Genomic DNA, 25,802 nt, shown 5'->3' with positions numbered 1-25,802 from the left:
AAATATTCTCCTTTGAAAATTTTACAAAATACTTTGTAAAATATGTATCTTTATAATAATAAAAAGTTTAAATAAAAATTTTATTTTTTATATGAAAATAAAATTATTGAGAATAGGCCGTGTTTTTGTTAGAGGAAACCCATGTAACCCCTTCATACACACACATATATATACTTTACAAAGCAATGGCCACCATAGGACAAATTAATCTTAAAGACACATACACCACTTTCCACAATGTCTTTTATATATTTTATAGCAAGCCATCTTAGTCCATGGATAGGTAGTGGAATATTTCAATTGAATTACACGAACTCGTATATTGCGAACGTCTATAGGTTTTAGAATGCGATGTAACAACTGGAATGTGAATTAAGCAAATATGGGCATACGGTGAGGTTGATGACAGTGGCAAAAGGAATAAACTTTAAACGCTAAACAGCATATGGCCAGCATGACCAGAAAAAAAAAATAATGAAATGATGGAACGATTTTTGCTCGAAGAAGGAGAAGAACAGGTTCAAATAGCAAAAAGTTGCTATAAGAATTTACAACAACATATAGTATACTAAGCTATACACAACCAAATGCATATTTATGTGTGTGGCAAAAAATTGCATAGCAACCGGTAGATGTGTGTGTTGGCAACATGTGTGCTATGAAGATAGCATATACTAGTTAGTGTGTCGTTTCAGTTGTTATTGCTGCTACTGATGTTCTAGCCAATTCATATGTGGCGCATATATAGTGCATATATAACTCTGTCACACAAACACGCCTTCAATGGAAAGCAGCTGCAATTAAATCATAAAGTGGAATGGTTGAGATCGGTGATGTCTTCCCTTGTCCATGTGGTGGAAATCGACGGTGTCTGGCTAGCGTGATCACGATTTAAATGCGTAGCAACGTGTAGGTTGCATCGTCAACAGCCGTTCTGCCATAGCGGCAAAAGTCAAAGCGTAAAGAAAGAAGAAGCAAAGTGAATAACAAATGTAAAAGAACTATTGCTTTTTCCTTGTGATGAATGTAATATATGGTATATATTCATGAGAATATAAACTTACTCCCAAATTTCAAAGACTGTTCAAACATTGAATTTTAAAATCAGTCAATGAAAACTGTTAAGGTTCAAAAAAAAAAGATTTTTTTATTGTCTTATTTAATGTTGAAAGTTCACAAGTTAATCCGAGTAATAGTTTTGGAGATGCAGCCTAGACACTTAAGATTTTAAACGCGTCTTTCTCGAAACTGTGTTTTCAAAATCGGTCGACAAGATTTCTTGCGAACTACTTTATTTACACAGGTCCTCAAGTTATAATTTACATGGTCTTGAACGAAAGATTTTTTTGTTTCTGTACAATTACAACTATTTAAAAAAAAAAAAATGTCGAGAAATTTTCACCAAAATGTGCATATTTTTGTAAAAATGTCTGCCAAAAATCAATTTTAACATTTTTTCTGCTTCGTCCAATACCTAGTAGATGGTCTTAATTAAAATACGTATATTTTTTTTTACTTTTAATGATCTTGTAAAAAGTTCTACTGCAGCTGAAGGCAGCTTTTTTCCGCGAGACTGTCGGAAATGAAGTCGCAATGGCGAAGTTTTAAATATTTTCCTTTGAAAACTTCACAAAATCTTTTTAAAATATGTATATTTGGAATAATGAAAAGTTTAAATAAAATATTTAATTTTTTTTTTTATATGAAGAAAAAATTTTTGAAAATAGGCCGTTTTTTGCTGCAGGAAACCATGTTTCCTTAAGGTCCTCTATTATAGACTAAAAAAACTCTATTAAAAAATATTTATTCAAAAGCAATTGTTTTAGTTTTCAGTGTCAATAATTTATGAAAATAAAAATATTTATCTTCATAAGAATTTTATTGCACACAAATATAGGGTCAACACCGGAACAGATATTGGAACATAGAAATTATGTTTAAAAGAAATTTCAAAATTAATATTTTGCAGGCTACCCTTTATTAGCGTTTATGTTCATGCAACGTTTGGACATACATATGTACATACATAAGTACATAGAATCTACTTAATCCTAGCAACTCTTTTGCAGGCAAGTAGTACCATAGAGAGTTTACTTTGTCCCATATTTCAGCAATGTTTTTTAGTTTTCTGTGGAACTATGCGCTCTCTGACTACTATTCCCATTTTTAAGTGCTAAAACATTCAGAGAGTATTGACAAAAATTACAGTCAATAAAAGGATTCGATCTCTTCTGCAAACTCCAACATCAATTTCTGTAATATATATCAACCGAAGTATGAAACCACATGGAACCTCACATAGGTATGTGCTATGTACAAAAAAAATAGCAAAAGCTTCCGAAAATCAATTGCAATACCGTTATTTCTCATAAATTTTCTAATCTGTTAGCATGAATTCAAGAGCGCAGATTGGCCCATATACAAGTATACATACAAACACAAACATTTGATAACGGGAAAACAAATCGCAATAATATATTGTAGGATAATATACATACATACATATGTATATATATATAAGTATAAACCTATAAAGTTTATCTAGTTTGGTGATGAATAATTTTGTTTCTGATTCAATATCGCACATACTAGATACACACATATAACTGCACAATAATTGGTCGCTGCAATATTTTATACCCTCTTAACAAAATTGTTTGTATGATGAAATGTAATGTGTTAAAACTAATAAATCAATAATAAAAATGGTTAATGACTCACCGCTGCTGCATTACGATTTGCGGCAGCAGCAGCCGCGGCAGCATTATTCATAAAAGGATTTTGTGGCAACATGCCCATGGCGGCGGCGGCAGCAGCAGCAGCAGCATTTGGTGGCTGTCCACCGAAGTACACTAACTCGCCAGGTCCGCCAGGTGGACCGGGTGGTCCCGGTGGCTTTGGCACACCATTCATGCCCACACCTGGATGCACCCCTGGATCGTACATATTGCAATTGCCTGCTTGCATGCCGCCTGGCATTTGCATGTGTTGTGGCTGCATGCTTGCTGCAATAGCGGCAGCAGCCGCAGCAGCTGCAGGATTATTCATGGCATGATTGAGTAAATTTGAACCGAATTGTTGATGTGATGTCATTTGAGAGGGGTGTGGCGGTCCATGTTGTTGTTGATGTTGTTGCTGTTGCTGTTGTTGTTGTGAGTGGGAAATTGCCATCTGTTGGCTACCGTTGCCACCAAGTTGCTGTTGTTGTTGCGCTGATTGTTGATGTGCCGGGTGTGGCGGTTGTTGTTGCTGATGTTGCTGCTGCTGTTGTTGCTGCTGCTGTTGTTGCTGCTGCTGTTGCTGCTGATGTTGATGTTGTTGTTGTGCGGCAACAACCTGTGACATCATATGATTGTGCTTGGCCACAGCAGCAGTATGCATTGCCGCCATGCCAGCGGCAGTTGCAGCTGCACTACCACCACCCACTCCCATCTGACCAACACCCATCTGAGAGGGTCCACCCATCGATGGATGCATACCACCATTCGTACCGATACTACCGATGTTGGCGCCCATACCGATAGGTCCAATGGTGCCCGGTCCGCCGCCTGGTAGTGCACCTGGTGTCACACTGCCCGGGTTCATTTGCGGCGGTGGATTGTACTTCCATTTATCGGGGTTCTGCAATGAGAAAATATATAATATAGCAATTATAAACAAAAATATTGTACTGAAAGTTGAAACAATTAATTATTATAGCTCTATTAACTGCAGTTTTTAAAAATATTTGTTTTTTTATGTAAAAAATATAAAAGGGATGGTGGATTGTTGATGGTGAAATAGAGTATTCAGTATGTGTCAAATAATACTTTTTGGGACCCGATTGCAACGCCTCAGGAGTGCTGATAAAACATTTCTTCTGAGAGATGCTATGAGCTGTCGATTTCAGTATCAAACGAACTGATAGGTTACAAAATGATTTTAGATGGCGTAGTTGGTCGTAGAAGTTACTACAATCCAATTTATAAATTGTGCAGTAAGCTTGTCTAAGTACGTTTCTGAATCGATTTTCATCGATATATTTTAATTTTTATTTTAATTATTTAGTAAACACAAATGGCTAACGAAAAATTAATGAAGCAGTTTCTCGCTTAGTAACGCTTGCAGGAGTTAAAAAAAATTTTTTGAGACTAAAATCAAAACAAAAGTTTATATCAAAGTCTAACGAGGTCTCCTTATGGTTACAATAACTTGAAGAAAGTTGTGAACAAAAACTGTGAACGACTGGGCAAGAAAAGACGCCAATTTACACGAAAGAATATAACGCAAACGCATACATATTGGGCATGGAGAACGGGAAGAGAGCAAACGATGTACGCTCTTAGTTCACTTGGCGCCATTGAGCTTTAGGTGTCGCAGCAGAATTGTTTTCGCAAGTTGCAATTCATCGAGACTGTGACGAATTATTGTATGTAGCTGCGTACAGCTGAACTCCACTGAATTGGTGTATTTTGTTTCGATTTCGTCTTCTCTGGATTTCTCACAATCATGCATTGCACAAACACAAAGAGAGGCAGCATTGCTCATTTACGAAGAAACTGTTAAAAGGTAATAAGCATAATAAACTATGCAACTCACTTCCTACAAAGTTGCCCATGTAACACAAGTCGATCCCAACCATCAGCAATACCGGCAAATATGAGAAGAAGCAACTATAAAATGCACTTTATGTATGTAGCATCAAAAATGCCCGCTCATCACGTTCTAATATAATTTTAGATGAAAATGTGTTGATCGAAAATCAAATAAAGTACTTAATTCTTTGTTTTTATTTATCCTAGTTGATTTACATTTTGTTTTTATTTTAGTTTATACATACATTTCCTTGGCATTTTTCCAGATGTTGTAGAATGTTTGTGATAATTGATAATTTTGCATAATGCTAAATAATATACTATGAACGCGAAATACATAATTGTTAAACAAATATATCGAAAAGCATTAATATATTTAAAAGCCATTGAGCAAAAATACGCAGGAATTCAATTAGATACAAATTATAATACATACCATATAGGCTGAAATGACTTTGGTATGTATCCATCTCACATACAAAATATCTATGCTTGCCTAGAGTACTACTAATATTAAATAAAATACTGTCAAAAGTTTATGACATTTATGACGTCGCAACTCCACTAGCACATACTAGGTGTGTTCAAAGAAAAATGTGAATTTTGATTTTTTGCGGGCTGTGTACATTCAATTATCGATATTTTGTTTTGGTTATAATCGAAGACATATGCTTATCAAGTGCTTGCATTAGAAGCCAATTTCGACTAGTAGTTTGTTTTTGACAGCAGAAAGGGTTAGGCACGTTTTTGTGTGCTCTTTGATTTTTGACTTTTGAAAGAAATGAATCAAAGAATATGTATTAAATTTTGCGTTAAAAATGGTCTTTGTCTTTGTCTTTGTTTATAAGTGCTACAAGCGCTTTACAGAGGGTCGTGAAGATAATGATGACGACGAGCATCCTGAAGCTGCTTCAACAAGCGAAGAAAACATCGAAGCAGTGAAAAAAATTGTTCTTAAAAATCACTCTTAGGGAAGTTGTAGAGATTGTTGGCATATCAATCGGCTCATGCCTTTCAATTTTCTCGAATGTTTTGGGCATAAAAGTTTGTGGCAGCGAAGTTTGTTCAGAAATTGCTAAATTTTGAGCAAAAGCACTGTCACATTAGTATCGCTCAGAAGTTGTTGAATGTCATCAACAACCACCGTATTTACCAGATTTGGCTCCCACGACTTTTTCCTATTCCCAAAACTGAACTGCGAGGTCATGGAAATTCCCTCTGATAGTTTCGAAATATAAAAATTAAACACTAGCGGGGAGAGGACACCGCCCTGTGGAACCCCCTGTTTATTCTTCTAAGTTTGGCGTTTTGACCTCGAAACAGTACAGATGAATGCCGGGAGCGTGGATAGTTCTATGTCCCCTACGTCCCGTAGTGTCACTGTGGCGCGTTGGCAGCAAGGGGTCGCATAACGTATGGTTATGTCTTAAGGTCTGAACAGGTCTTTAGATGGCTTCATTCCTTATATATGTTACGCCTAACCGAAATGGAGTTAGGATCGAACCTTTTGGCGCTAACAGGTCGGGGTTGGACTCAATGCTAGCACGGATAAGCAGGATAGGGATCTCTACTGCTAGCTGTTGCGCCAATGATGGTCGACTTCCCCCGCATAACTTTAGCCACCGCTTTGCATGTTCACTGAAACCTAGTACGTTGCTCGGACTTCCCGTTAGATGATGAGGGTTTCCCAATATTTTTGGGTTCCACTTCGAATTTTTTCATCGACTACCTCAAACATAAGAAAACAATCAACAAACAATAGAGAAAGTTTTTCATTTACTTTTAGGATCGATTTTTCATCCTACATATAGACATTGTTGACTACTTTCGCTTTCTCTATCGTTTTTCAATCTGAAAAATTTAGCTATAAACATTTTTCCGAAGCCTTTAACTAAAAACAGTGGTTACAACATATCTGAACAATGGCTGTAAACCGAGCTATTTATAGATGAGACTGGAGATGGGATTAATAGCTAAATATGAGGCTAAATCAGATCTCCCATACACAATCACAGCTACATTCCCTATCGTGACTATCTTTCAAGATTCCAAGGTAATCAATCCAAAACCACACCTTTCATCTGTACATTAATAATGTTAACGCATACGAGATCGGAACGGACTTGAATTTATGTTTGCCCAGAACTTTTATGGCAGAATTACTTAAAATTATTCTATGACTGATTTCTGCTGCTACAACAACGTCGAAAATTGCAGAAGCCTTTGAAAATCGTAACATATGAAAGAAATTCACAGTAGGTTCAAACCCAGTCAATGACCTCGCTAAACAATTCAAAACTGCTTTTTTATTTCATCTACCAATTATTTCGTGATAGCAACTGTTTAGTGGCGTCTTGCATTTTCTTCAAAAATTTATCATAATAATAAATATATATTTTTTATACCATCAGATAGTAGCGATTTCAACGAAGAAAAAGCTTACCTTATTTTAGATAAAAATCGGATGTTTCGACGTCAGAACTTTTGATTGAAAATTTGGGTTTTTTCGATTATATGTCGAATTAATGTTTTCTCCTTTTGGGGGTATTCTAGTCTAAAAATATATCGAATTAATTAAGTTTTATTTGGTTTCAGATTGCTAGGAGGGTTGACATCGTGGGCATGGTCACGTGCCAATTTTTTGAGACCCACACGTGGATGTATGTGACCCTCTTATAACTATTAAACTGCTCAACCGATTTGAATAAACTAAACGGCATTCCAAAGGGTTTCAGTGCACTTGAATTTCGTGTAAGTTTGGACCCAATCGGACCAGTAGATTTCGAGAAATCTCAAAAATAAAAATTTTGAAAAACCGTTTTTTTCGAAACCAAAAACTAATCAGTTCTAAACCTTGAAGAAACACATCGTTTGCCGCAGTCGAAATCGGTTGATTTACTTGCTAGATATCGAAAACGAAAAATTTCGAAGAGCTCAAAAGCAGTGAAAAAAGCGAAATTTGAACGTTAGCGTATGAAATTAGTGGGAAGTTGCAGGGATGGCCCTTGAGGCCAACCGTTTTCCACATTTTTTTTTTGTTTTTTCGTTTCCAATGGTCTAAATGTCAAATATATTCACATCAAAATTACTTTAGATGAAGGTTATTTGGAAATTTTTGTTTTAAGCACCAATTGACCCATACTATATAATAAAAATAATAATAATAATAATGGTAAGTAGTATGATCAATGTACTCACATCAATAGGATGCTCATCACCGCAAGCCCAACGTTTCTGCGCAAATTGAGCAGCATATTCAGCAGCAGCCATGTCGTGCATGGATGTGCCGGGCGGTTGAAATATAAAGCCGCCAGCTGCCTCTTCCTGCACGCGCGGAATACTTTGGTCGCCGCGCCCATTACGATCATCGTTGCCACCTAATAACTTCATATGTTGTTGCTGTTGATGAGGCTGCTGCTGCTGCTGTTGTTGTTGATGATGATGTTGTTGCTGCTGTTGTTGCAGTTGTGATTGCGGCGTTGCCGGCAGTGGCGGTGTTAGCAGAAAATTAGGTTGCGATTGTTGCTGTTGTTGTTGCTGCTGCTGTTGATGCGATAAAAGTGGCGGGAAAGGATGATGAAAGCCACCACCGAATGGTGTATGCAAATTAGGATGATGATGTTGTTGTTGCTGCGGTGGTTGCTGTTGCTGTTGAAAAGATTGTTGCAGATGGTGATGCTGTTGGTGAGGATGATGATGGGGCGATAACGTAGGCGGTGCAACCGTGGATATGGAAATCGTGGGCGTTGGTAACAGCTCTATTTTGACGGCTTTTACTTAACACACGCACAACAGCGAAATAAAAACTGAAGCGCAAGTATTTATTATCGATTGGTAATAAGCCGTTTTAATTAACTAATTTTTTATTTAAACTTTACAAAGTGGCAAATGAAAACGCTTTAGTAGTAGGATTGATCAACCGATTTTAACTTTTTGCAACCGGAATGAATAAAATCATATGCTGTTAAATACAATGGGTGATAAATGCGACCTTAACACACTATTTTAACACTTTCTCGCCAATATATTCTTAACACGTCAATTAAAATATTTAACGTCGTTAGACACTTTTTTATGCTCGTGAAAATGCAGCTTTTATGAATTTCGATTCTCTTCGTAAAATTGCAGGAAACCGTTAAAATGCTTTGATATTGAGATTTTTATTTTACAAATGCTCGAAAAGCTTTAATACACTTATTTACTTTTTTTCTTTATACAGATGCGGTTGATAAAATAGCGCTTAACACTACACTTAATGTGTGTTTACAAGAAGTAATCCAATTTTATATATATATATATATATTTACACACAAATATTTTACAAATGCTTTTTCACGACTTAAAACACAATTGTGATTCCTCTTTTCGGCTCACCATACACAATTACAAATAGCGACAACACATGTACACTGAAAGGAGAAGATAATATGGAAATTATATAAGTCTGTTTATCAACATATATATATTATATGTAATATACGTACTATTACTCTATATATGAAAGAGAGTTATTGGTAAAAATTATTGTCTACGGAAAGTTAATGCTGTTTAATTTGCTTGTTACGGCGGTGAAACAGCAATAGTATAATATTATATACTACATTATTTATATTATTACATTTACAGCAATCAGCGTTTAGGCGATGTAAATGTAAAATAGTCGTAACAAAGAAGCCAAGCTGATGATATAGTCAAATAAACATATACATGCATACATTGATGAAATAAACATAGATGATACACATACACTACTATAGAACACTATACATACTATAGAATATTAATATATAATAATATCAATAATAAAAATCGATTTTTTTTATATTCAAAGTTTAACTATTCAAGAATATTTCTACGGCCGGAACTGAAACTTTAAACGCGTATTTCTCGAAACTGTCTTTTTCAAAATGATATGCACGATTTTTCAGCTTCTATTGGACCAATTTACCTGAAATTTTTAGAGAGTTTTCTTCATATCCCTTAATTTAAATTTTTACTATTTTTAAAGAATTCGAAACATTCAAAAAAAAAAAATTCTACAGAAATATTTTTTTTCAGGCAGTGATCATTTTGTGAACAACTTTTCTATCGACATTATTCTAGATTAAAATTTTTATATTATATTGCAACTAGTATCAAAATGTAGATATCTTCATGAAACTTGGTTGTTGTTGTTGTAGCGGAATTCTGCCGAGTTGAAAGTTCTTGGCCGGATAAAAATCGGGGTCCGTTCCGGTTACGTAGACCCGACTTGGTACACATAGAACCTTGCCACGCCCACAAAACGCCATTAATCGAAAACCTATAATATGCCAAAATTAACTACACGATACTAGGCTGTTATTTAGTACAACGGATTGCATCAGGAAGTGGCATCTATGTGTGAAAAAATATTTAAAAATTGGTCGTGGCCCCGCCCTCTAATAAGTTTAATGCGCATAGCACATATCTCCTAAGCCATTCAAGCTATAATATTCAGATTCACTCAGGCAAATCTCTTTGTCATCCCTACCCGCCTTGATGAATTCGGATTATAACCTCGTCCACTTCCCTTATACGGTTTATCTAAATGCTACGAAAAGTGGGATAAATCAATAAATAAAAGCGCCAGAAACATACAATTTTACACTCGATATGATACGAAAGAGCTTTATAGGAGCCGGTATTAAATTTGAACGACGGACGTGACTCTGCCCCCATTTGGGTGACCTACTTGACAGATTTCAGATTTACCAATTTCGGTAGGTAATATTATTCTGACATTCCTAAATTACTTAGCGAAAATGGGGTGAAAGGTGAAATCGGACAAAAACCACGCCTACTTCCCATAGTACACAATATTATTTTTCATTATTCAAGCTCCCAGATACGAAATATGTGAACCACGGTTCCTACTGCGACCTTTTTATCGAAAATATTGTTCAGTCTGTGAGATATACAGCTGTGTTCATAAAAATAGCAGTGCTCATGAGCTGCAACTTTAAACTTAATTTTATATATCAAAAAGTAAATGAATGTTCACAAATTTAATTTTGTTTTAACTTTGTGATTATTTTAAACAAAAACAGATCAATTTATTATTCAAAATTTTGTTAATTTTTTTTTACATTATTAATTTAAACAAAAAAGTGCTGTTTACAGCTGTTCATAAAAATAGCAGTGAGTAATGAAAACAGTGGAATTAGTTGAAAAAACATTGTTGAACTCCAAAAAACTATTTTAATTTGTTTGCTTGGGTTAGTACTTGGTCGTGTACCCATTATTTTTTATTACGGCCTGGCATCTGCGAGACATAGAATCCACCAAGTCCTGGCAGCGCTTGACAGGGATCCGCTTTGAGATTTTGTTTTTTAAGACGTCGCCGAATAGTAACGCCACTAACATTCAAGCTTAAGTCATTTTTTATCTTGCTGGACGATGCAAAAGGCTGCGCCCTGCTATATCGCACAATAGATCGGTCCCCATGAGGCGTGGTTTTACGTCGGATACGGAGTTTAAAGCATTATGAATCATTTTAGCTGAACATCCACATATTTCTTGGATGTCTTTATATGTTTTTCCCAGGTTTCTTAGTTGCACTATAATATTTCTTTTTTCAGGAGTACAATGTTTGCCCCTGCCCACTAAGTTAAAAAATATAAATTTATTTTACTGTTTGCTAATGTTAATATTAGTCACTAATACAAAACCACTTACTTTTTATCAATTAAACGTTTTAACAAAATTTTTTTGCATATCCAGATACGCACTGCTATTTTAATGAACAGCCAACGACTGGTGCTTCTAGCAAAGAGTTGTTCATTTGCTTAAATCTCGCAAATCTAACGGGATTTTTTCGTTTCTTCCTTATACACATTCCATTCTACAACAACAATGCGTAGAAGTTGGAATAATCGTAACGGAACTTGAAAAACAATAACATTACTTGATAGCATTTCTCGCACTGCTATTTTTGTGAACACAGCTGTACATATTATATAAATTCGGAGAGAATACTTTTCTAATAAAAGTATGCATGTAACTCAAAAATGGGTTGAATCGGATTTATAATTCCCTTAGCCGCCATATATCTAACAGGATGTGACTTAATAACAGTGTGTTTTTCTAATAACGGCGCATATTTGTGGTGAAAACTTGCCCTAGACCCCATATAAATAACAAACCTGACGCATCTTAAGGTATTTCACCGGGTTTGATCCTGGCAAGTTGCAAGTGTATGAAATGTTCGGTTACACCCGAACTTAGCGCTTTCTTAGTTGTTAGATTCACTTTTGCTCTATAATATTATATAATATGTGTAACTAAATTTCAACACAGAAAAATGGTAAAAAAAAAAATTTTGTAAGAAATGCGTATATTGACTTCTTAGCAATATTATCATTCTGAACACAGCTGTACATATTATACTTACAGTGGCGTGCTTGTTTACAAAACTGACCTTCATCACCCATAAAAACATAACCACACAAGCAATTCCAAAAATTTGTTTGTGTTATTTTTATTATGTAATTCGTAATAAATTTTAGTAAAGAAACTGTGACAAATGAGAAAAATTTTAGTAGTTTGAAAGAAAAACGAAAGAAACTCACATAAACTGAATTTTGCACGTGTTATGACTTCCAAGTATTTTCGCGCTCTCTCTTCTCTTTTCAGCATAAATCAGCCAGATTCACCGTTATAAGAGTTTTCTGCTATTTTTGATGTTCTTAGTGCAGTTTAAAATTTCGGGCGAAGCAAAGCAGTTCTTGTGAATTGGCTTCGAATTAGAAATAATTGTCCATATTTTAGGAAAAAAATGAGAAAATTATCTGAAGAAATGGTAAATAATGTTGTGAGCCCGACCGAGAATAGCTGCACTATGCGGAAAATTTCCAAGAGGCTTGGTATTAGCCAAGAGCGCTGCAAGACATCGCATATATTTCAAGTGTGAAAACAACAAACCGGCATTATCCGATAAGAATCTTAGAGCGCGTTTAAAATGTGCAAGGGACTATTGATGATTGGAAACGTATTGTCTGGTCTGATAAGTCCAAATTTAATCGTTTTCAGTCAGACGGAAAGCAATACTGCTGGCGGGCCCGGAGAATGTATACAAAGACACGATGTAAAACAAACTGTTAAACATGGCGATGGAAATATAATGGTTTGGGAATGCTTTACATGGTGGCGGTCCTCTTCATTTAGTAGATGGTATAATGCGAAAAGAGGACTATCTTCAAATTCTGCAAACCAATCTTCCCAATTTTATTGAGAAATGTGCTTATCCCGAACAATAAATTTTTTTTTTCAAAAAAATGGGGATCCGAAGCACACAGCAAAACTTGTAAAGGAATGGATTGGAAAACAACATTTAGCTTGATGGAGTGGCCAGCACAAGGTCCCGACCTCAATCCGATTGAAAATCTTCGGTCAATAGTGAAAAGACCGATCGGGCAGTAAGAAGATTGGCTCCAGCAAACATGGGCAACCTTTGGGTCGTGTAACAGAAAATTTGTTTAATGTATCATCATCATCATACATATGTATGTACATCTTTCTGGTTTATGTCAGCTTTCAATAATTACTTTATTTTATGAAATATTTTACTATTTTATTAGGTACGTCAGCAATTAGAAACAATTGTTGAAATTATGATTTTTTACTATTATATTTAAAGCTATCCTTTGTAAAATTTAACTTTACTCTCAAATAGAATAAAAAACGATAAATTTATATCACATACGCACCTAAGCGCATAATAAATAATAAAAAGCAAATGTAAAATACATTAAACTGCGCAAGGAGTCAACGTACATAAATAAAAAGTGCGAGGAGTACACCTACAAAAAGAAAAAAAACAAAGCAGGAAAACAAAGATGAGAAAAACTTACAAGATAGAGAGGATTCCAAAATATAATATGTTAGAATGTATGTATGTGCCATACAAAGCAAAATTGAAGTAAACCAGAGCCATGAGAACGAAAAATAGGAGAAACATAATTGTTGTAAAGGCGAAAATGTTCCTGCAGCAGCCGGCTTTACCACTGATAGCGCGCTGTGAGCGCCGTTAAAAAATCAATCGAACAAACTGGAAGTCTAGCAGAAACAGCTCCAACTGAGACTCAAGTAACATGTAGGACTTGTCAGTGCTGAGGCGGTTTCCTAACATTTGTTATTATTTTGTTTGATATTTAGTGCAGAGATGGAACGCAAGAGTTTCTGAACAAGTCAAATACGAGGGATATAATACATAAGTAGAAATCGAAAAAGAATCCGTGAACGAACGAACCGTAGCTAGCACAAATGTTACTTACAAACAAGTAGTTTGTATGTATGAAGTGAGACACAAGCGGGATAATGCTCTCTTAAATCAATGAAGAGGTGATACAAAATTTAGCTTTTATATATGTTTGTAAGACAGTAATGTGTTTACAGTAAATATTCATCAATTTAATAAGATCCAAGTTATTTACTTTAAATTCTTTACTTATTTAATATTTAGTCGATATTTTTATATAACATATTTGTTGAATTTTACCTTATTTCTTTATATGCATGACTTAACGCTCTTTGTTGTTTGGTTAAAGGATATCGGAAGGCATATTTATGAGACTTTGCGAGTGTATAGGTACATTTAAATTCATCCACTTCATAGGTAATCGGCCGTGTACTTCTGGTGTTCGGTTCAACCGCGTGTTGTTTGCTCGTTATTTTGCAATTTGTAATTACAAACATATACCCTTCAAATTTTAAATTTTACACATAAAACTTTGTAGCACAAATGTATATAAAATCTACTTTTAATTTCACATATACATATTCTTAAATAATTGTCTTGATTTTGATATTTGGTTTTTGTTTATACACATTGGATAATTCACAAGAAATACTACTACTGATAAATATGCACTTGACGTACAAATTACAAAAAAAAAAATTATTAACGCTCGGTATTATGGTTGCAGTCCGGGTATGGCAATGACATACAAGAACGAGCGACTGACAATGCAACGAAGCGGCGTTTATTCTTCCTGTATGTTTGGTTCTTATTTATTTTCTTTACTTATTTACACGTTTCAACAAATTTACTTACAACACATATAATAATTTATTAATTTATTTGCTGATATAAAAAGAAACTATTATTTGCGATTATTATTGAATTGTTAGGCGATTTTGCATTTATTACAAATTATTTACACAGGATGAAATTGAACTCGTCGCGAGAACACACACAAATTGTTTCTGTTTCATTTTGTCTTTGGAGGTGCGTTTCATTGCGACAGCAGAAAAGCAGTGTTGCGGTCGTGGTTCACTCATTCGTTGTTTTGTTCGCTCGTTTTTTTCATTAACTAGCTTCGGCAGTTATAATCCATTTCTCACTTTTATTGAAATTCCTTTTTGTGCGCTCAATTCTCTCTTTATTTTTGCATACACTTTTCGTATTATCCTCTACTCGCTCAAATCTTTCTAACATTGGCAAACATTATGTACTTATGTATATATACTACGCCTATAAAATACTTTGTTTTATAAATGACATCAAATAAATAAAATGTCAACTACTTTTTTATATACTTATCTTTCTCATAGAGAATATTAGAATTTTGGTGTACTCGCCCATTTTTAAACAGTTTTGCTCGCTTCTGCTTCTATGTCGCTCGCTCTCCATTCCTTAATTCATTCTTTATTTATAGGAAATACTCAATCTTCTCCTTTGCTTTTCTTGAGTACGTTGTTTCTAGTACTTACTTTTGTTGTTGTAAAGCGTACACAACACTAATAAAATGAGCGCACATATGAGCCAAGCACAACAAACACAAATTTTGTTCAACACCGACAAAGTTGAAAACAAAAAACAATATATACACAAGCAGGAGGGGAAGGTATTTTTAAGAGTTAATTAAAATATGTATTAACAGATATTAGAATAAAAATAAGTAATTAAAAAAACTTAAATGTAGTTTTAGTTGTGAAAGCAATGTGGTTCTAATAACTAGCACATTACTTTACACATGCATATGCAGATTTATAGTAGACAATCACAAAACTATATTTTAAATATTAATTTGAATATTTTTCAGAAAATTTGAAGTCCTTTCATTTTTATATGCATGTAACTACGTTTCATTCAGTATATTATTATTTACATATAATATACACAAGTGTTTTCTATACTACTAGTTAAAGATTTAAGGACTCATTTTATTTGAAAATAAATTTTGCACTGCAACCGTACTTACCAATTATTTTAGCTGTCCTTCCAATTCATGGGTTTTCTTTTGTGTTTATTGCCTTATAAGGCTATTCTTTGAGCATACAAGTGACACAAGATAACACAAACTTTATCCCGATAAATTTATAAGTACGCTTATATTTCAAATTTAATTTCTTTTGAATATTTTAAAATTCACTTCACTTAGCTACGACAGAATGTTTAACATTTGTTCCATATTTTACTGTATTATACGTTCTTACAGTTATGTACGCAGAAATTGCGGATGTGAACAAAAATTTCCAATGTTTGGTCCTGCTATTTCTTTTAACATGTATGTATTTACTTTACACTTATTCCGTTTTTAGAAAGTTTAGTTTTTATAATTTCAGGAGACTTCTCAAACCAATTTCCATATATTACATTACTTTTAGGATAATTATTTTCGGCGTTTTAGATATGGTCTTTACTTATACTTTAGTTCTTATTGATATTTGCAAAGAAACGCGATGAGAGCGACAGCAACAACACATTGCTTGCTGTTGGTACCGAGTATACAAACAACACAAGACTCAAGACGTACAGAAAATTACAAATTCAACAAAATTGTTGTACATATTCTTATACAATTTATACACAATGATTAATTACTTTATCATTGAATAGTGAAATATTTGAAAAAATACACAATGATTATACTTTACTATACAAGAATACAAGAATTTTCCGCAGCGGCGTGAAAAGTTCTACTCGTGTTGCGAAAATTCTATACTACTCAATTCGCAAACACTCTGTGTTTCTTTGTTTGTTAGTGTTGCCACCAGTATGTACTGCTGTCATTGTTGCAATACCAACGCACCAAGTCACGGCTGCCGAAACTCCAATAAGTACACACCTTGCATCTTCTAAGGCCTTTACGTTAGAAGGTTGAACGATCTCACTTACACAAGAGTTTCAATTAAAATTGCCGATTGAGCCTTAAAATACTAATAAAAACTTCAAGAGAAATCTCTGGTAGCGCTATTGAGTAATTAATCGGTGATTTAACCGATAAGGTGCTTGTAGGATATATTGACACTCTAAATGCTGCCAGACTTGCTAATCCGCCTCGTAGCAAATTATCCTTCATTCAATGTGAATGTGCTATTCATTTTACTATTCCACAGGATTAAATATAACATGTATATATTTACAGTTATTTAAGTTTAATTTTAATAAAGAAATTTATTTGATATTTAAATAAATACACTTGGAAACAATAATGTTTTAAGCAACTAAAAAAGTCACAAACTTAAAAGCGTTTACGTTCTGTATCCTCTGCAATACTTATGTTAGTATGCTAGTTGTCCTTTGTCCCAAGTTTTAAAATAACAGCATTTCACTTGTTAAATAGTGAAACAAATTGGCATGCAATCATAAAATTATTTCTTCTTTGTGTTTGTCATCTACATCTACTTTCCCACTCCTTCGCTGTGTTCTTTTTGTGTACCTTCAATAATTTTCTGTGTGGTTTTATTTTCGATCCTCGGACGCCCTCGAGGTTTTCCTGTTGGTTTGTAGGGAACTCCACCCTTGCTTGGTCTTCCACGTTTTTTCACAGGTTGATTATCGCTAGGTTGAGTTACTTTCAGTGCAAGGTTCGCTCTCGACTGTAATTTCTTTGGACGTCCTTGCCCTCGACCAGTACGCACAATATTTAAATTTACAGCGCCTGTAGACGGTCTTCCCACTGGGCGACGTTCTTCAAATTCAAATTCGGGTTTTTCATCACAATATGCTGAAGAAAGTGCAAATAAATTTCGTATTATGCGAGTACAAACCGTATAAAAATCAGTACTTACAATTTTCACTGTCGCTACATGGTTTCTCCTTTCTCGGACGACCACGTCGTTCAACACGACCAATTGACTTTACCTGACGACTTTGAAAAGTTGTTTTTACAACTTTGGTATTCGTGACAATATCATCATTTAATTCTCCTGACAGATTCAAAACTTTCGGCCGCCCGCGTCCCTTCCCAGTTGCAATGACTGGATGGGAAATTTTCAATTTGCCAATTTTGCGCGGCCTACCTCGACGAGGCGCTATTTTGTCAAGAAGAGTTCCTGTAATGCTGTCAGTATTTAAGAAGTTGACTTGTTGATTTTTGGCAGTACCCCGTTGCATTTTATCTGATATTATTGAAAGCTTGAACGATTTAAAAAACTATTAAGCTTAACTGTAAGCAATTTTCAAGTAAATCTTTTAATTATAGTCCAAGGTCCTTTTAAATTTGTTATTTCTTGTGAAGCTCAGCGGCCCGTCCGTATTTTTCTAAACATATGCTTGAATTAAGGAAGGTGATGCCACTCTTTAATTAAATTTGCTATAATTTAAAATAAAATTCAGTCTCAATATGCAAATGAAAACTTTATTTTAAACATAATACCATTCTACTAATGCAATAAACTTTATTTTGTTTACTAAAAATGAAAATATATTACTTTTAGGAATCGCGTTTCCATAAATTTAAGTTTTTATTTCAATTTTACAAAAATTAAGAAAATGCTAAATATATAAATTATTGTTACACATGAAAACGTTATATAAAAACGATGACATCTCACGAATGAAATATACTTTATTTTGCTTACTGAATTATGGAAATATGTTAATTTAGAAAGCAGATTCTAAATGTTCTGGTATTAGAAAAAATATAAATAAATCTAAAACCGCATTAATACAGATAAGTATCAGTCTCTTGTTTCTGAACTATGCTTTATTTTGTTAATGGTTCTTAATACACGCGACTACGACCGAGAATTGATTTGGAAAATTGCAAATATAGGTAATCATATACTAATGCGCACACAATTAAATTAGCATATTCATAATCTCATCAAATCTTAATTTGTGCCGAACTAACCACAAAATACTGCTCATTTTACAAACATTTCCAATTATATTGAAGTATAAGAGTATATTAAGGAATATATTTTTCCTCAAAGACTTACATGTACAAATGCTTGCCAATAACTTTACTGAAAATACTTCAAACTTATTACTATTGTTATTCTTGTTTAATAAATGCATATGAAGAGATGTATATTATTTTTGTTTGTATGTGTGTAATGATCCGCTTAATGTATCTACAGAATATTTTCGTTTCCTGTAATTTTAATCTACGAAACGCCGTATCGGCTTTAAGCAGCAGATTCTTCACCGTCTGCTAAATCATCTTCTTCGTTGCTATTTGCACCCGTGTCTTCTTCAGTATCATTTTTGTTTTTGGATTTCTTGTTATCATCTTCTGACGAATCCATATCATCATTATCTTCCTTATCTTGGGAATCATCGCCGGAATCAACTTCTTTAGCCGGTTTGCGACCCGGTCTTCCTGGTGTCGATTTTTTAGAGCCTGCAGGGCGACCTCGTTTTTTCGGCACTCCCCCGTTAGCGGCAGACGCTGCTGGGCGTTTCGCACCAACGGTTGCTACTTTTTTACCACGACCTCTTCCAGTAACGCGTTTATCCTCACCGGATTCTATATATATATACATAAATATTAACATTTTATATTTCATAAATATATCATTCTTAAGGGTTTATATTTTATATAAATACACACACCTTCATCGTCATCTTCGCTCACGGCTTTTTTTGGTCTACCAATTTTCTTCGGTGACTTTGGCTTGCGACCGGGTTTTTTGGCGCTTCGTTTGTAATCACTCTGCTCATCTTCTTCATCGTCTTCTTCTTCGATTACATCGTCATCATCTTCTTCTGATGCTTGCGGCTGCTTCTTTGGACGACCACGACCTTTTCCTGATGTACTGCCTACAGATTTCGATGGGCGACCACGACCGCCATTTGCGGCTACCGGCGCATCATCTTCGGAAACCGGTTCACCGACACTCTTTTTGCCGCTCAAATTCTTAGCTGGTCTACCACGACCGCGGCCACTTGGCGTCTTCTTCACTTTATCAGGGTTGGAGGGACGACCGCGCTTTTTCGGAATGGTAGTACTACTATTATTCCCAGTTGAAACAATCGCACCTTCATCACCACTTTCAACTTCATCATGGACACGCTTCTTTACATCTTCCATTTTTTCAATATAATTTGCGTTTCTTTCTTTTGTTCTATTCGCTTTGCGAACGCCGCAGTTCAATTGTGTATGTATGCGTGCGTGACTGATTTTTCAATGCAAATACTTGCTTTCAACAATGTTTTAGCAAGCTATTTAACATACAATTAATTAATTGCACAATTTTTTCGATAATAGTTTATTATGAATTTCCACAAGTTACGATGTACACACAATTTAAATACTCTCCTTTATAAGTTTTATACAATTTCGATTAATTGGTGGAACAACACGAAGCTTAGCGTCGGTTCTATTTGTTACCTTTTTCAAAATGAGCACAGAAATGAAGCTACAAAGAAAATAGGGATGGTGTAGTTCTCTGGTGTAAGTACTGGCATCAGGGTTCACCGAGCAACGCGCGAAAACCAAAAGAGAATAGAAAAAATGTTTTTAGCAGTAAATGCCGAGAATGTAGATTATAATATACGTTCTCTGGTAAATGTGTGCACTATTTTTAATAAAAATTGTGCAAAATTTCCCAATAAAATGTAAGCAGTTTATTTAATTTAATAAAGATAAATATTTGTCAACTGGTAAGATTTCTTTCTAATGCATCTCTTTTTATAACCCGTGTTGCAATTTTTTTTGCAAAGGGAACACTTGGGTAAACGGTTAATTTAAAAAATTAAATTAAGTGATGCCCATCAAAGCTTGGCTTGCTTAACAATTGTGCAACATATGAAGACGATTTGTTAAAGTGCAGTGGATAAACGAAATTCTATCCTGAATCGCAGTGAAAATATTGCAAGAATGAATTAAACAAACTCTAATCTTAGAGCTGGAATTTTTATGCAGTTTCAAATTTTAGATAAAGATGGCGCTGTTTACTACCATATGTTAACGGATTATGTGGGCTGTTGTAAATGATTTTATAAAATAGTGCACACTATTTGGTAATTATATAAAGTTATACAAAATAAAATGTTTAACCAGCGATTTGCTAATGTTCGTCAGAACAAAGAGATATTAATCTGTTTTTCAAATTATGTAAATGGCAATGCGCCTTGATATTTATTCGGTGGACCTTACAATGCTTCAACGGAAGGAAATAATGGCCTGAAGTACTTACGTTTTTAAAGTAAATAATGTTCATATTTGTCATAAATCGAAGAATTAAGAATAAAAGCATTTTTTGTTATATATATATTTATTTTTTCGACTTTGTGTTTTATGTTATTTTTTACTAGTTTTCTTGGAAAGAAAATTATTTAGTTTAAGTTTGTATTTGTCGTTTGCTTTTTATTGACTTTAAAAGTGTTACTTTACTAAAAAAATAATAAGAATGATATTTATAATATACATACATATGTGTGTGTAGTAATTAGAGAATAACAAATTATTAATTTAGGTTTTTAAGTAATTTTTTATACAAATATGAATTTAGGTTTATATTTCCCCACAGGTTTATAAGTGTATTATTATATTAATTACTTTTTTGTTTGCCTATAATTCGTTCATTTTCTAGATCTACATATATCTCCGCACTGGAATTTTTCGTCGCAACCGCAAATCAGTCAAATATATGTACATATGTATATGCGAGATTCAACTTTCTAGTGTGTATAATTTTTTGAAAGCGTAAATAAGTAAAAAAATGAGGCATTTAAATAGGATTATGCGAAAATGTGTGGAATATTTACGAAACATGTAAATCGCTCATAAGTTCTCTAAATGATACAGGTTTTGTGTATAATACGTACAGAACAATACGGAAATAACGAAAGTGAAATCAAAGAAATATTGTATCGAACCAATTGTAATTGGTTTGAACCAAAAATGCAATATATTGATAAAATATGTCAACTGGAGTTAGCTGGTTAGCTAGTTTTAGCTATAAAACTTAAAAAGTTATTTCAATATTCTCAAGTCTAACGCAATGTAGAATACTTTGTTGAAACGTGACAGGGAATGCTGGAAGCAGCGAAACCAAGTATTGAAAATATTTGTTAAGTAAAAAATGTGTTTCCGTAAGGGCTTTTTAATAACTTCTGCAAAAATATATACACGTCTTCTGTCACTCATTTTTGTCAGTCAATAATGACTATGATGAAACCAGCTTCTGAAAGCGATTGTTTTGAATATTGGATTTACGCAACTGCTCTGCCGCCTATTATCGTAAAATTTTTAAAGTTTCAATTGCATTTTGGAAAAAAAGTTATATTTTAGTTAAGTGTATACTTTTAGGCAGTTGTATGAAATGAAATAAATAATGAAATATAAAATATATTTAATTATGAATATTCCATGACCATTTCATGTTCGCATAAATATTTTAAGCAAGTATTACTCAAGAACTCGAAGACTTTCTAGTACAATATTTTTTTAAATGAAATTGGAATTGATAATTAAAAGAAATTATATTATACTATTTTGTTTCAAACAAAATATTGAAGTCAAAAGAAGAAATTTTTTTGCAGCAATTGACAGTTTTATAAAAACAATTGAATATGTAACATTCTTAGTATTTTCACATACTTTCTTTATGAAATATTTTATTTTTCTTTAAACAATTTTTGTTTTGTTAAAACACATTCAACAGAAATCTAATAAGGAGTAAAATATGTTAATACAATTGTCTCTAAATCAGTACGACACGAAATTTAACTGTACCAATTAATTTTAGTGAACTGCAGATGACAAGCGTAAGTAAACATTTTCTTAACAATATTATTATCATAGTAGTAGCGTGTTTTTCAACTTATCTGCGAGCACTGCAGGCGTTAAATGGAATCGTTGATAGAATTTATGCAGCTGTAGGTTGTATTTTTTAAACGGCTTATTCATGGAAATGCTTATATGCGAATAGATTTTGAGTTGCCGGGATAACATTTTAGTTAATTCCATAGCATTTAAATTCATTTTTAGAAATAAAACCAAACAATTTTTAACAATTACTCAGTTACAATATTGAAGCGAACCCAATAGAGCGAACATAAAATGCATTTTAATTTACACAGTTACAAAGTTATTTCGCCTGCGCTGTTTACAATTAGGCGTACGCTTTCATGCTATTGCTTTATAATTTAATATCCTTTGTATAACATGGCAATGCCATTAGTTTAATGCTACATTCTTGCTTTTTTGCTTCATTATTTGTATTTATTATTATTATTTTATTTCTTTATTAGCTCTTATAATAAACTGCTCTGCACACTGCTTTTCCCTTTTAATTATTTATTGTGTGTTTTTTTTTGGCTTCAGGGCTATAAAAGTAGTTTTATGTGCTGCTGTTGTGTGTGTGTGTGCGCAAATTGTGTATTTGTTTCATACAATATTCATTATTCATTAAAAATCGTAATTATTAATATCTATTTCAATTTGTATGCATGTACGGACATATAAAAAAATTATTTATTTAAAACGGTAAATGAACTGTATAAGTGTTTGAATGCGCGCCGCATTTCTAAGCAACCTTAAACCCCGTTTTGTTTGATTTCAAACGCTAATTCATTTTACACATATTAAATTCTGAGGTGTAAGAGCTTTCGTTTTAGTTTTTTACTGCATTTTCTGTATGTATGTATTAACAATTCTTATTAACTATATATGTATGTATATATATATATGTATTTATATAAAGAATATATTTATAAAATTAAATTAATAATAATAATAATAGTAATAATGATAATATTACTTCAATTTCCATTCAATAGCATACAGAAGTTATTATTATATTTGAATTTTTTTGCAGTTTTTTATTGGTGGTTGTGATTATTACTACACATATACATACATTGATTTTATTTTTACTTGCTTAAATAACTATTTGTGTATTAATATATGTATATATTTAATTTCTTCAATTAACATATTTTAAAATTTTAGGCAAAGTCATTAAATAACTCGATAAGACCCTCCGTTTGATCCAGTGAGAAGTTGTAGTCGACATCTAGCGGTGGTTCGATGGGTAGGAACGGCGGCAGATCATCAAAGTCTGTGGTGTTTGTGATTGAACGTCACGCAAGCAGTCGAAAAGCAGTGAAATGAAATTACGAAAAAGAGGAATATGCTCTTAAATATGCTGTAAGATAGCTATCTTTAATTATTTGAAACATTACATGAATTGATAGTAAAGATTTTTTATTAAACCAGCCTAAGTGTTTAATTTTTTTTTTTTTGTTTAATATTTGTTAATGAATGCAACCAGCTAATCGTTTTGAAATTCACGCCAGAGCTGAATCTCATGGTGCTACAGAATTTCAATTACAATACGTTTACCTTGTCATGGTATGCAATGCAGAACCACGAGAATTCAGTTCCAAAATGAATTTTTACGCATGTTTTTCAATTAGTTTTTGCATAATTATACAGTTTGTAACTTGGCGATTTTTAGAAAATGTTCTAAGCAAATTAAACGTTGACATCTTGTTATATGTAATTTAGCACTTTTTGCAGGACGATGCAGTTTCGAAATTTTATTACGATCAAGTTTTTATTGTTGGTAATAAATGTTTTTTTTAGAATTGTTATATATACACACATATTATATATGGTATGTACATATATTTCAAAGTTCAAGTAGTGTAATTGAACATAAAAGTGTAAATTTTTAAAAACTGAACATAGATAATAAGCGAAAAAAAAATTTTTTTAAACTTTAAAAGAGAGTAATCACAAATATACACAAATCAATTTTTTTTTTAAATAAAGCAAAAAACATTCAAACAAAGTAGTCAAAAATGTAAGATACATGGGCAACTATATTGAAGTGTATCCAAACTTTGTACGTTTTTGCAATACATATTTAGAAATAATGAGTGCCTTAAGCAAAAAAAAAAAAACGATTTCGGTGCAATTTTTGCTTTCCTAATTTGTAGCTGTTAGCGATTTGGCTAATTGATATTGTTCAATTGTAGACTTTGGCTAAGTTTTGCTTATAATCAAAAATAATTACTGAGTTCATATATTTATTTATGTTTTTAAAGATTTTTCACTAGTTACTTTTCGAGATAATATTAATCTAAACGATTCAAATTGAAGACTGAATTCTCGTTCTGTGCTTTTAAAAGAAATTAAAAAATTTTTTGAATGATAAATAAAATAATAGTAAATAACAAAATGTAGCTAAATGATAACAACATAATACATAGATATGCATTATATTTTATTCCAAACTTGTTAATGTAGATATGTATGGACGAGTATGTACAAAAATATTGTGTGTGCTAATGGTTTATGTGATATATTGTTATATAGTATGTAAGTATGTTCTGAGCAGCTTGAAATATAGTTATCAAGCACAGCGAAGCACTAAAAGTTCCGCTTTAACGTCATTTAGTTATATTTATTTTTTTATTTCAATTAATGTTGTTGTTAATTTCATAATTTCCGCTTTAACGTCATTTCGTTATATTTATATTTTTTAATTCAATTAATGTTGTTGTTAATTTATTATTGTTTATAAAATTTAAGTCAATGTGCATGTTTTTACTTTTGTTGCTGTCAATCGTTGCAATTGCTTTTTTGTATTTCAATCGATGGTACGCTAATTTCAGGATTTCAGGTCCGTCGTTGAGCTTTGAAAAGCGCTCAGCAAGAACTCAGACTGTGATGCGAAATGAAATTTGATTGTGAAACGCAAATCACAGCCAGAGCTCCCGTCAAGAGTTTTTCACGTTAAATGATGAATGACGCTGATTATATGTATGTATGCAGAGAGGTTTATATAATGCAGTGAGCGAGGTTAAACCGATAACAAATTTCAAATTTCATTAATATTATTTTTTATATCATAAAACCTAATTAAAATTTTAGTATTTACAGTGTGTTCGTGTTATTGTGTAGGTATGTGTAAGATATAATAAATCTAAGTTTTAAATAAATAAAAACTAACATATTTTAACTCAAAAATGGAATTGTTTTGAAAACTTTTTGAAAATTCATTAGTTTTGTAGCAAACTTTGTA

At 33.0% G+C, this 25,802-nt stretch overlaps 4 protein-coding genes and 1 long non-coding RNA gene across 10 annotated transcripts in view; 1 reads left to right on the top strand and 4 right to left on the bottom strand.

Annotated features, from left to right (window-relative positions):
* pum (pumilio) overlaps window positions 1–16,494 on the bottom strand; it is a 369,798-nt gene extending 353,304 nt beyond the window's left edge. Inside the window, exons 1-4 of one of the 2 annotated variants that reach the window (XM_036377472.2) lie at window positions 15,120–15,276; window positions 14,092–15,066; window positions 7,773–8,983; window positions 2,722–3,621 (exon numbers count right to left, since the gene is read on the bottom strand). In XM_036377472.2, the coding sequence (XP_036233365.2) occupies window positions 2,722–3,621; window positions 7,773–7,964 (1,092 nt within the window). In that variant the 5' untranslated portion in view covers window positions 7,965–8,983; window positions 14,092–15,066; window positions 15,120–15,276. Of the gene's footprint in view, window positions 1–2,721; window positions 3,622–7,772; window positions 8,984–14,091; window positions 15,067–15,119; window positions 15,277–15,796 lie in introns of those variants that run through there. The other variant, XM_036377471.2, reaches the window with a different exon arrangement.
* A 462-nt stretch (window positions 16,495–16,956) lies between these two features.
* Window positions 16,957–18,104, bottom strand: LOC138857819 (chromosomal protein D1-like). The gene is made up of 2 exons (XM_070111653.1): window positions 17,610–18,104; window positions 16,957–17,545 (listed from the first exon to the last, which is right to left on the bottom strand). Exons 1-2 carry the CDS (start codon window positions 17,932–17,934, stop codon window positions 17,220–17,222), a joined length of 651 nt encoding a protein of 216 aa, XP_069967754.1. The 5' UTR covers window positions 17,935–18,104; the 3' UTR covers window positions 16,957–17,219.
* A 402-nt stretch (window positions 18,105–18,506) lies between these two features.
* LOC106616668 (D1 chromosomal protein) lies at window positions 18,507–20,186 on the bottom strand. Its single transcript, XM_014233455.3, has 2 exons — window positions 19,378–20,186; window positions 18,507–19,291 (listed from the first exon to the last, which is right to left on the bottom strand). Exons 1-2 carry the CDS (start codon window positions 19,853–19,855, stop codon window positions 18,951–18,953), a joined length of 819 nt encoding a protein of 272 aa, XP_014088930.1. The 5' UTR covers window positions 19,856–20,186; the 3' UTR covers window positions 18,507–18,950.
* A 2,158-nt stretch (window positions 20,187–22,344) lies between these two features.
* The window catches only part of E2f1 (E2F transcription factor 1), a 67,851-nt gene continuing 64,393 nt past the window's right edge, over window positions 22,345–25,802 (bottom strand). For all 5 annotated transcript variants that reach the window (XM_036377540.2, XM_014233426.3, XM_036377538.2 and 2 more), the window contains one exon: window positions 22,345–23,831. In XM_036377540.2, coding sequence (XP_036233433.2) covers window positions 23,719–23,831 — 113 coding nt within the window. In that variant the 3' untranslated portion in view covers window positions 22,345–23,718. The remainder of the gene's footprint in view (window positions 23,832–25,802) is intronic.
* LOC118683713 (uncharacterized) lies at window positions 22,447–25,747 on the top strand. Its single transcript, XR_004979576.2, has 3 exons — window positions 22,447–22,536; window positions 23,723–23,920; window positions 25,393–25,747. It is a non-coding gene; the product is annotated as an uncharacterized lncRNA (long non-coding RNA).

Source organism: Bactrocera oleae, chromosome 2 (assembly GCF_042242935.1).
Source record: "Bactrocera oleae isolate idBacOlea1 chromosome 2, idBacOlea1, whole genome shotgun sequence".
NCBI lineage: Eukaryota > Metazoa > Arthropoda > Insecta > Diptera > Tephritidae > Bactrocera > Bactrocera oleae.
The sequence above is the reverse complement of the archived record's forward strand: the minus strand, read 5'-3'. Positions and strand labels throughout refer to the sequence as shown.